Consider the following 12,757-nt stretch of genomic DNA (forward strand, 5'->3'; position numbering starts at 1 on the left):
AAATACAAAATGAATGAGGTATCTAAGTAAAACATAAACATTTCACAATTAGAAAATTTGCACAATGACAGAAAATTTGCTGATATATTTCTTTCAACTATTAAGCATAAACCTGTTTCCTTTAAATATTGTATGAATCCTGCTGTGACTTAACAAGAAAAGTGGCATCTAATCTTGGAATATTAAATCAACTTTGTCATGCGCTTTACTGTCTTATCTATCAAAACAGGATTCAAATCTATCTTTAGAATGAATTTCTGAGATTTAAAGAACAGCAATGAAACTAGATTACTAACATATGGGAAAATAAAGCAAATACAGAAATTAAAGTGTCTGAAAGGTTATGTTTTGTTTTGATGTCATCAATAAACAATATGAATTTTATTGTATCTCATCTCAACAAAGACTACATTTCAAACTACAGAGTAAATAATAGCATAATTAGCCTGAGGTGTTAATATCCCTCTAGATACGTATGCACTTTGCTATTGAATTTACTGTTCAACTTAGTAGGTATTCTGCCTGAATTCCTGCTTATTGAAAGTGCTTAGCATAGTACTGACAGGTCATAGATAATAAATATTTGTGAAATAGATGAGTAAATAAATAAATGCTTTTAATTTCTTTTAAATTATATTTAGTATACTTAAGAATTTAAAATTGTTTTCTTTAAATAAGAATATTTAATGAAGAATTCATGTTAGAAAATGAAAACATTTTAAAAAGTTTTTTTAACTTGTAGCTACTATAAAAGCATATAGTAGGTTAAAATTTAAAAAAGTCAGTAGCCCTCTGGGAGAAATCGTTGCTAAACACTTTATTTATTTGATAATAATATCCTAAGAATCAAAATACAATGATTTAATGATAAAAATAAATAAGCAAGCAAGGAAAACAAAAACTCATTTTCTTTATTACTGAGCAGTTTTTCACTCAGCATAATTCTTTACAAATTCATCTAATATTTTGCCTGTATCAATAGAATATTTCTTTATTTTGCTGAATAGTAACTCGTATTTGGTTTAACCATTCACCCGTTGAAATACACTGGGATTGTTTCTAGTTTTGACTATTGTACATATGTCTTACGGTTCTTTATTTCTAGTTTTATTCCATGTAGTCAGAGAACATAGCCATATAATTTCAATTTTAAAAATGTGTTGTGGAGATTTTTTGTGTGTGTGTGTGACCCAGGATATGGTCTATCTTAATGTATGTTCTGTGGGGTCTTTGAAAAATGTGTATTCTGTTGTTAGGTGGACCATCCTGTATCTGTCAACTGGCTCCTATTTGTTGATTTCGTTGTTTTGATCTGTATTAGTTTCCTGTGGCTTCTGTAACAAATTACCGCAAACTTGGTAGTATAAGGCAACAGAAATTTATTCTTTCACAGCCCTGGGAATCAGAATCTGAAATCAAAGTGTGGATAGCTCCTTGCTCTCTCCAGAGAATCTAGGGGGAAATAGATTCCTTAACTCTTCTAGCTTCTGGTGGCTCCTGGCATGCATTGATATTTCTTGGCTGGTGACTGCATCACTCCAATCTCTGTCTCTATTTTCACATTTCTTCTTGTGTGTGTGTGTGTGTGTGTGTGTGTGTAATCTCCATCTGCTTTTCTTATAAGGAGAAACACTTGTGATGAGTATCAAATGGTGTTACAATTTTTGTTTCAATTATCACATATAATATAGTCAACTCATGAGGAGAGGATAATCTATTGTATGCCCCAGTATTTTTGGTCTTTTTGTTCTCTTTTCCTTCCTGATGCCCCTTAGAGTATTATTTCTCTTATTTTCTTTCTGTTTGATGATCTTTCTTTAGCTATTCTGTTAGGAGAATCACTATTAATTTTCCTTCATCTGCAGATATCTTTAATTTCCCCTTCATTCTTAAAGAATAGCTTCCCCAGACATAGAATTCATAGCTGACACTTCTTTTCTTTCAATATTTGAAAAAAAATTCTCCTTTCTTCTGATTTCCATAGTTTCAGATGAGAAATCAACTGCCATTAGAATTAGTGTTCCCTGTGAGTAACATCTTCTCTGTCTGGAGCCTTTCAAGATGTTTTCTTTGAATTCAGTTTTCAGAAATTTAATTATGATGTGTCTTAAAGTGAATTTCTTCGGGTTTATCCTACTAGAGATTCACGTAGACTGTTGATTCTGTGTGTTTATGTCTTCAATCAAATTTCAGACATTTTCAGTTATTGTTTCTTCAAAAACTTCTAGGACTCCCATGATATGAATGTCAGATTTTTTTTGTAGTTGTCCTATAGGTCCCTAAAACTTTATTTTTTTCAGAATATCTTCTTTGTTCAGATTAAGTAATCTTTCTTTAGCTGTCCTCTCTGATTCTGTCCCGTCGTCTCCACTCTATTTTTGAGCTTACTCCCCTTAATATTATGCTTACCAGTTTATGAAATCTGATAGATTTAATGACAGTTGATTTTTTATTATGCCTTAAGCTATTTCATCAAAACTTTAATATACTTTAGGAGACAATAAAACCTTAGAGGGATGTTTCAATTTAATGCAGTTTTTCACAAATCTATTTCTTCTACATAAAGATATGTAGTTCTTATAATAGTTGTGCATATTACTAAATTAATAAATGCAGATCATGGTGAATTTCTATGTTTATAATTATAAAAAAGCAAACATAATTCAAGAAAAATAATTTGCTATTTTCCAATGAAGTTAAAACTGCATTTATGACAGAGATACAAATGTGCCAGTTAAATTTGGCCAATTATAAGGAAAAAATTCACTGAGGAAAAATATTTTTAGAATGAAGTTATTTGCTGTGTATATTGGGGCTTCTCTTTCATGAGTTTTTTCCTGTACTGCACGAGGTAAGTGATTATCTTTTCTCTCAGGCTCTGCTAATTCAGAGATTTCAAAAAAATCAACTAATGGCCACATTCGAATCAAGAATATAATTATGTTTTGTATTTTTGAGATGGGATACAACATATTCCATTCAACTTCTTTGGAAGTTAAAGAAAAACACTCTTATTTATTACATATAGCTCATAATATATAATATTTATGCCTATATACATATACTGATTTCTTTTCTAAAAAATAAGAGAGAGATGGAAACAAAGGCAGAGAAGAAAAAGGTAGGTCCATTTGTGATGGGAAATGTGGAGGTTAATATACAGGAAAAAGAGAAAAAGAAAAAGGAAGAACCAACGAGGAAAATGAAGGAAAGACAGTGATGAGAAAGACAGACAAGCAAGAGAGATAAAGACTAAGATAGAATGTTGGAAAAAAAAAAAAAGGAATATGTGCAAAGAACAAAGGGGAGAAGGCAGAAGTAAGTAAGATGTAGAAGAAAAAGAAAATAATTAAAAAGAAATGCAAGAAGAAAGAGAAAGAGACCAGATGGAGGTCTAAATCTATGAGAATCAGAGGACTGCTTTCACCTTAAAACTTGAGAAAAAATTAACATACTAATTTTTAAACTATGAGGTGGTACATTATGTGTATCTTCCTTATTACACCTTTAATATTCTAACAAGTATATGTTGTTAACAAACCCTTTTCCTCAAAAAGCATACCAGGCACGTATGAAATAACGTGGAAATACTTTTCAGGACAACTCTTTTCTTTGTATCCAAACCGTAGCCTGCAGTCTTTTGAGAGCCCACCTTGAGTGAGGAATTGAAGGGTCTTCATTTTATTCTCTGGGCTAAGTGGATGTGCTTCTCCCTCCCGTATTGTGATATCTTGAAAAGGGGAACCTTATTTTTTATGCTGTTTACCCAGAGCATGACTAGTAATTAAAAAACACTCAGTAAACACTTCAATGAATAAATGAGAGTATTGTGCATAAAATGATGAAATACTGAACCCTAGCAGATTCTTTATATAAAAAGAGAACATTTAATTTCATAAAAATTATATCATCAAGCAAGGATTCAATTTTATTTCCTTAGAATAGATCTTGGTTAATGGTGTAGGGGAACAAAATAAAACATCTGCAGGCTTAAAAATCCAGATCTCTGTAGTTTTACCCCATATTTGTTCTATGTCTCCAGTGTTATCAACCAGCCTAACTACTTCATGTTATGAAGAACAAAAGAAAGTAAATTTATTGAGCACATCTCATGTAGTAGGGGAAAGTGACAAAAGTAAAACTGATGTGGAGTCTTGGTTGGTCAGCGTGCAGGCTGTTCTCTCCAGGTAATTACAACTAGCGTCCCCTCCAGTTGAGCTGAAATTGTTATCCCAACCCAAATAACTGGATTGGGATAACCACATCCTATGTCTCCCTTCCTTTCCTACTTACTGGTGCTCATCCCTTCTGAGCGGTCCTCAGGGCACCAAGCTAATATAGCGTAAGCCAGTGTTCCTGAAGTTCTCCCTTAAACATCAAGTCTCCAAATTCTCCAGTCAAAGAGCACAGCAAGGAGAGATAGGTTTAAATTACTACATCTTCAGATTCTTTATGTTATTAACTCAATTCCTTTAATACTATCCCGATTTGGGGGGCTCTTTTCAGCTTATATTGAATGTGCTCGTTGATTAATAATTATTTTCTGGTAATGTTGGCTTAATGATATCTAATTTAAAATTTTTATTTTTAAGACCAAATGAATTGTAAACTAATCTAGTCAGTGTAAAAACTACTGTATTTTCACAGGACTACAACTGGAGGAAAAATGACTTACATAAGGCTAAACAATTATTTTGATTTATTTAATCTCCTAGACTTGTTTTCTGAGTGTTATTTTAATGACAGTTGAATGTAGCTATTTTGACAGATGGATTTATCCTAATTCTATTATGATTAAGCAAGTTGAAAGTTTTTGAACTGGCTCATGAGACAGTTTCATGATGTACAAGGGTGCAACTTCATTTTGAATGAAAATGTTTTCCTGTTTCATATCTCGTTTATCTCACTTTCCAAATTTGTTCATTATCTTAAGACAGTGGCCAAGTGGGAAAAAAGCAATGAATGTTTCTATCTTGAACATAACTTTTACATTGGCTGTAAATCACATTTGAATCCGCTTCTATGAGTGCAGAAAGTCAGTAGAGCTAATAAAACATTTTTTGTTCTTCCTCTACATCAGATGATAAATTTTTGTGAACCTACTATGTGAAGAGTGCTGATCAAAATTACATGTTAATTTTGCAGGTGATGGAAGTCAAAGGACAAATGATCCATGTCCCAGAATCAAATTCCATTTTATTCTTGGGCTCTCCGTGTGTGGACAAGCTGGATGAACTTATGGGACGAGGGCTGCACCTCTCAGACATTCCAATCCATGACGCTACCCGAGATGTCATTTTGGTTGGCGAGCAGGCAAAGGCCCAAGATGGCTTGAAGAAGAGGATGGATAAATTAAAAGCAACTTTAGAAAGAACTCACCAGGCCCTGGAAGAAGAGAAAAAAAAAACAGTGGATCTTCTATATTCTATCTTCCCTGGTGATGTAGCCCAGCAGTTGTGGCAAGGGCAGCAAGTGCAGGCCAGAAAGTTTGATGATGTCACCATGCTCTTTTCAGACATTGTTGGCTTCACAGCCATATGTGCCCAGTGTACCCCTATGCAAGTGATCAGCATGCTGAATGAACTGTACACAAGATTTGACCACCAGTGTGGATTTTTGGATATTTATAAGGTAATGGAATTTAGTTACTTATATATAAAGACTTTTTAGTAGTAAATGGTCATCTTAATTAAATTGCAAGTATACAATTTTCTATTTCTATTTAAACTTGAGAGTCAATGATGGATACCTCTTTAATTTAGAAATATTTATACGAATCCAAGTAGTTCTTCTTTATAAGTAAGCTTTCATTATGAGTTGATTTATATTATAGACATAGGTAACTGTGAATCATGATATTCCTCAGTGAAGAAACTGTGAATCATGATATTCTGCAGTTACAGAGGACTAACTCTACAGTTAGTCCTCTAAACTCCATTATTATAAAGAAATTCTTGCTGAAATCTAGGCAACTTTTAACCACATAATTCATTTTTCTTAAAGAGTAGGATTCCAATATGAACTAAAAATTTTACCTTGGCAGTTAAAAACAAACAACAAGTTGTGTTAAAATATGCATTGCATTATCAGTTAAATCATGGTTAACTGGTATTTTGCACTTCATTGTCAATTAAGTGAGATCCCACTAATCCTGAAGAATACATGTAAATAATCTAGCTATTGTCCAAATTATCAATGGTTTTTAGTGGAAGCACCTTTATTTTCCAAACTACATAATGGAAGGGTTTTGCAAATGTATGCAGACCACCATTTGTTAGCATGATCTGATGAACTCCTTGTTAATTTCTTATTAAAATTATAGCAATATTTTGAGTGATTCAGATCCATATCTATCTAATGAATAATTCTGTAACGATACATAGAATATCATACGGGTTGCATAATGTCAGGGCATACGACTTTTTTTTTTTTGAGGACAGCAATTCCTTTTAGTATAGATTAACAGTGGTGAGCTGTAGATTTTTATTTTCTTCTTAAACTGAACTTTCTTATGAAATTTTAGCAATAAATTATAAAGTAATATGATTCCAGAGCCAGCTGGTGTTTTAATTTTTCTTTTTTTACTGAATGAAAGATTCTTCAAATTCCGTAGTAGCTTTATAATTTTCAAAAATTTCACACACATGATTTCATATAATCCCATAATAACCCATGTTTTAATCCTCTACCCCTATATTGCCACTTCCCCCTTCAGTCTCCCTGCTGGTAATTACTAGTTTATTCTCTACCTCTGTGAGTCTACTTTTTTGTTGTTGTTGTATCCCAAAAATAAGTTTTTAAAAAATTTTTAGATTCCACGTATAAGTAATACATAGTATTTGTCTTTCTCTGTCTGACTTATTTCACTCAGCATAATGCCCACTAAGTACATCCATGTTGCTGCAAAAGGCAAAATTTTTTTACAACTGAGTAGTATTTCATTGTATATCTATGTACCACATCTTCTTTATCTATTCATCTGTGGAGGGACGCTTAGGTTGCTTCTGTACCTTGGCAATTGTAAGTAACACTGCTGTGAACATTGGGGTGCATGTATCTTTTCGAATTAGTCTTTTTGGGCTTTTTTGGGTATATACCCAGGAGTGGAATTGCTGGGTCATATAGTATTCCTATTTTTAGCTTTTTGAGAAATCTCCATACTGTTTTCCACAGTGGCCGAACCAATTAACATTCCCACCAACAGTGTATGAGGGGAAGTTCCCTTTCTCCACATCCTTGCCAATATTTGTGATTTGTGTTCTTTTGATGGTAGCCATTCTGACAGGTATGAGGTGATATTTTGTTGTGGTTTTGATTTGATGATCAGCAGTGTTGAGCATCTTTTCATGTACCTGTTGGTCATCTGCATTTCCTCTTTGGAAAAATGTCTACTCAGTTCTTCTGCCCATTTCTATTATGGTGTGTGGTTTCCTTTTTTTTATGTTGAGTTTTATGAGCTATTTGTATGTATTGGATCTTAACCCCTTATCAGTTGTATCATTTGCAACTATCTTCTCCCATTCAGTAGGTTGGCATAGACAGAACATGCCTCCACATAATAAAGGCCATATATAAAAAACCCATAGCTAACATCATACTGAAAGGTGAAAAGCTGAAAACATTTCTTCTAAGATCAGGAACAAGACAAGGGTGTCCACTCTTGCCACTTTTATTCAACATAGTTCTGTAGATCTTAGCCACAACAAACAGAGAAGGAAAAGAAATAAAAGTGATACAAATTGGAAAGAAGTAAAATGTCACTGTTTGCAGATGACATGATACTATACATAGCAAATCCTTAAGATACCACCAGAAAACTACTGAGCTTATCAATCAATTTTGTAAGATTACAAGATACAAAATGAATATACAGAAATTGGTTGCATTTCTATACACTAACAATGAACTATCAGAAAGAAAAATTAAGGAAACAGTCCCATTTGCCATCATATCAAAGAGAATAAAATACCTAGCAATAAACCTACCTAAGAAGGTAAAAGGCTTTTTTCTTTATTCAGAAAACTCTAAGACACTGATAAAAGAAACTGAAGATTACACAAATAGATGAAAAGATATACCATGTTCTTGGATTGGAAGAATCAATATTATTAAAATGATCATACTACCCAAGGCAATCCACAGATTCAGTGCAATCCCATCAAAAATACCAATGGCATTTTTCACAGAACTAGAACAAATAATTTTAAAATTTGTATGGAAACACAAAAGACCCTAAATTGCCAAAACAGTCTTGAGAAAGAAGAACAGAACTGGAGGTATCATGCACCCTGACTTCAGACTGTTACCAAGCTACAGTAATCAAAATTGTATGATACTGGAACAAAAACAGACACATGGATAATTGGAACAGAACGGACACCCCAGAAATAAACCTAAAAACTTAGTCAATTCATCTATGACAAGGGAGGCAATAATAGACAATGGTAAAAAGACAATCTCTTCAATAAGTGGTGCTGGGAAAACCAGACAGTTACTTGTAAAAGACTGAAATTAGAACATTCTCTAACACCATATACAAAAAATAAACTCAAAATGGATTAAAGACCTCCATGTAAGACCAGATGCTTTAAAACTCCTAAAGGAAAAATACACTCTTTGATATAAATCACAGCAATATTTTTTTTTTGGATCCTGCCCCTAGAATAATGGAAACAAAAACAAAAATAAACAAATGGGACCTAATTAAACTTAAAAGCTTTTGCACAGCAAAGGAAACCATCAACAGAACCAGGTGTTCTTAATGTATCTTTAATGGCATTGTGTATATATGTATCTAAAATAGGTGTGCAGGTGGCTTTGCTGTTTAAAAGGCTTAAGGGGGTTGAGTCTGGTGGTCCAGACTAGGCAACACACATGTGCTGAAGCCAGAGTAAGGAAGGTATGGCCAGAGAGAGGAAAATACAAGTAAGGGAGAATATTACCCTTGTACAGAATAAAAATAAATACATTATAAGAAATACATTCGGAGGGATATAAATTAGAAATCCTCTATCTGCCTAATTTAAGTTTTCTACTTATTACAATCTTTCCAGCTTAATTTCTAGAACATTTGCAAAGTACTATTTTAAGCCAAGAAGTATTTGCTAAAATTTAATTGCTATTGAAAAAAATCTCAATGGTAGCATTTTTAAGGGCCATAAATCTGTTGATTTAATAAAATTAATGAGTTCTGCTGGATTTAATGTCTGTGTAGGATTTTTGGTGGAATAATCATACCACGGAGAAAAATGCTGTATAGACCACTTTTGTTTTATGTTAGAAATGTGAAAGGAAACCAGGTAAAGTTGAATGCCAAGAATAAAGAACTAGCAAACTAGAAGGAGTGCCCCACGGGGGCATTTAAAGTCTGTTACACACAATAATAGTCCAGTCTTTTAATGTACATATTGTCCCTCTCTTGATCATCTTATTATTCCATGTTTTCCTATCATAATGGAGATGACACAGTGAGGAATTATAATTCCAGTGGTAGAATTCAGTTAAATTAAGCTATAATAAGAAGTTTCTGCTAAGATAACCAAACCTCCTATAAAGTAGAAGTTTTAGGAAGATGCTATAGACCTTCCTGTGCCTATTGCGAGACTTTACGATGCTTGACCGCCGAAATATTACAGGTGTGTGATGAATACTAAGAACTAGATAAATGGAAGGAAGCATGGATTATAATTTCAATCCTCTCATAACTAGAAAAGCAAATATTCGGTACATGTCAACATAAATAATGTATTTTTCTCTTCAGATTTTTAGGGGGTAGAAGATAAACAATCAAGAATGAGTAATTCTTTTTTTTTTTTTTACCTTTTTTTCACACACACACACAAATCTGTAATGATAAAAGTTAACTTGAAACAAATACTTGTTTTTCATCCGTCTTGACATTTGAGCATGGATTTATATTGGACTTCAATTTTTTTCCCTCCATGTGCTGCATCCATAATGCATTGTCTATGAGTCTGTTCCATTTTGAGTTTCTGTGAACAGCAAGAACCAAGAAATCTGAGGGCTGATGCCTGCATCTTTACATTTTTTTCCTGAAATCATTTCTTTCGTTTTTTCAATTTTATTAGGTAGAATGGTTACAATGTGACTGCACGTATACACTATATTGCACATAAATACATACACACAATATACTGCACATATTATTAATTTACATATATATACTGTTCATTGTTTCTAAGAACGCTTAGAGCTTTAGCTTTTTAAACTTACTAGTTATCAAAGGAATAAAGCCAACCACAAAATAGGAATTAATTCAAAAAGATACATACATCCCACTATTAACAGCACATTATTTATAATTGCCAAGATACGGAAGCATCCTTAGTGCACATCAATAGATGAATGGATAAAGAAGATGCAGCATATATATGTAATGGAATTCAACTCAGCCACAAGAAAGAAGACTGTATTTTGCCATTTGTAGCCCTTCATTCACTTTTTTCTTTTCACTTCAAAATCCAGAATTTTACATTTATTGGCATAAACATTTTCATTGCATCAAAAAACAACAAAATACCTAGAAATAAACTTAACCAAGGAGGTTACGTATACTCTGAAAACTGTAAAACATTGATGAAGGAACTTGAAGATGATACAAAGAAATGGAAAGATATGTTGTGCTCTTGGATTGGAAGAATCAACATTATCAAAATGGCTGTACTATCCAAAGCAGTCTACGTATCTAATACAACCCCTGTCAAAATACGACATTTTTCACAGAACTAGCACAAACAATTCCAAAATTTATATGGGACCCTAACAGACCCCAAACTGCAAAAGCAATCTTTTTTTCTCTCTCTTCTTTTGTTCTCTTTTCTTATGGTTTGATGACTAGAGAAGTTCCTTTAACATTTGTTGTAAAGTTGGTTTGGTGCTGCTGAATTCTTTTAGCTTTTGTTTATCTGTAAAGGTTTTTATTTCTTCATCAAATCTGAATGAGAGCCTTGCTAGATAGAGTATTCTTGGTTGTAAGTTTTTCCCTTTCATCACTTTAAATATATCATGCCACTCCCTTCTGGCCTGTAGAGTTTCTGCTGATAAATCAGCTGATAAACTTAATGGTAGTTCTCTTCTGTGTTATTTGTTGCTTTTCTCTTGCTAGCTTTAGTATTTTCTCCTTATCCTTAATTTTTGTCACTTTGATTACTAGGTGCCTTGGTGTTTTCCGTTTTGGGTTAATCCTGTGTGGAACTCTCTGCACTTCCTGGACTTGGGTGACTGTTTCCTTTCCCAAGTTGGGGGAGTTTTTGGTGATTATCTCTCCAAAAATTTTCTCAGGTCCCTTCTCTCTCTCTTCTCTTTCTGGGACCTCTATAATGTGAATATTAGTGCACTTCATGTTGTCTCAGAGTTCTCTTAAACTATCCTCATTCCTTTTCAATCTTTTTTTCTTTTTTCTGTTCTGCAGTAGTTATTTCCACTAATCCACTATCTCATTGATCTTTTCTTCTGCCTCATTTAATCTATTCTTGGTTCCTTCTAGTTTGTTATTCATTTCAGTGATTTTATTCTTCAACTCTGTTTGAGTATTCTTTATATTTTCCAATTCTTTGCTAAAAACTCCACTCTGTGCATCTGTACTCCTCTTGAGTTCTCTGCACTTCTTCACCATCATTACTTTAAACTCTCAGATAAATTGCCTATCCCCTCAACACTTATTTCTACTTCTGGGATTTTATCTTGTGCCTTGGCCTGGGAGATATTCCTCTGTCACTTCATATTGTCTATCTTTCTACTTGTATTTTTAGGTAGGTTAATTACATTTCTCGACCTTGGAGAGGTGGCCCTCTGTGGGAGGGGTCCTATGCGTCCCAGCAGTACCCTCATCTCTTGTCACCTAAGAGCCAGGGTTCAGCCTGTCCCAGTGTAGTCTGGCCTGTGTTTGTGGATACCAGGCTTTGGGTTTGTTGTTTTCTTATTTCTGGTATCTGGCCCCTGGTGGATGAGGCTGGACTAGAGGCTTATGCAGTTTTCCTGGCAGGAAGAGTCAGTGCTTGCCCACTGCTGAGTGAAGCTTGGTCCTGGACCTCTGGTGGGTAGAGCCATGTCTGAAGGCATTTGTGGCTTAGGAAGTCGGCTGATGGGTGGGGCTGTATTCCTACCCAGTATGTTGTTTGATCTGAGGCTTCCCTACAGGCTGCTGGGTGGGGCTGGGTCTTGGTGCCTAAGATCCAATCCAGAGGTCAGCCTCCAGGAAAGCTCATGTAGATGAATACTCCTGGAATGTCCAACACCAGCTTTTATGTTCCCTACATCCCCAGGAGACCTTCTAAAACCAGCAGGCAGGTCTGGCCCAGGTTCCTATGAATTCACTGCCTCTGTCCTTTGACCTGGTGCACACAAGATTCTGTGTATGCTTCCCAAGAAAATGAAGTCCCTTGTTTCTCTGAGTCCTGTGGGGCTCCTGGAGCTAAGCCGCACTGGCCTTCAAAACCAGATGTCCTGTGGTTTCCTCCTCCTCCTAATGCCGGAATCCTGGGCTGGGGAGCCTAATGAGGGGATTAGAACTCTCAATCCTGTGGAAGGGCCTCTGTGACTTAATTATCCTTTAGCTTGTTGGTTGCCCACTTGGGGAGTATGGGGCCTGATTATATCACGAGTAAGTATTTCCTACCATCCCACTGTGATTCCCTCTTTATGTTGCCAGTTGAAGAAGATCTTTTTTGCAAGGTTCCAATCTTTCTTTTGATGGTTGTTTGGCAGTCAGTTGTGGTTTCATTGTAGTCACAAGGAG

The 12,757-nt window shown here is 34.5% G+C and overlaps 1 protein-coding gene across 2 annotated transcripts in view; it reads left to right on the forward strand.

Moving 5' to 3' along the window:
• The window catches only part of GUCY1A2 (guanylate cyclase 1 soluble subunit alpha 2), a 255,314-nt gene that overhangs the window by 127,840 nt on the left and 114,717 nt on the right, over positions 1 to 12,757 (forward strand). For both annotated transcript variants that reach the window (XM_032472717.1, XM_032472718.1), the window contains exon 5: positions 5,146 to 5,631. In XM_032472717.1, the coding sequence (XP_032328608.1) occupies positions 5,146 to 5,631 (486 nt within the window). The remainder of the gene's footprint in view (positions 1 to 5,145; positions 5,632 to 12,757) is intronic.

Source organism: Camelus ferus, chromosome 33 (genome assembly GCF_009834535.1).
Source record: "Camelus ferus isolate YT-003-E chromosome 33, BCGSAC_Cfer_1.0, whole genome shotgun sequence".
Taxonomy (NCBI): Eukaryota; Metazoa; Chordata; class Mammalia; order Artiodactyla; family Camelidae; genus Camelus; species Camelus ferus.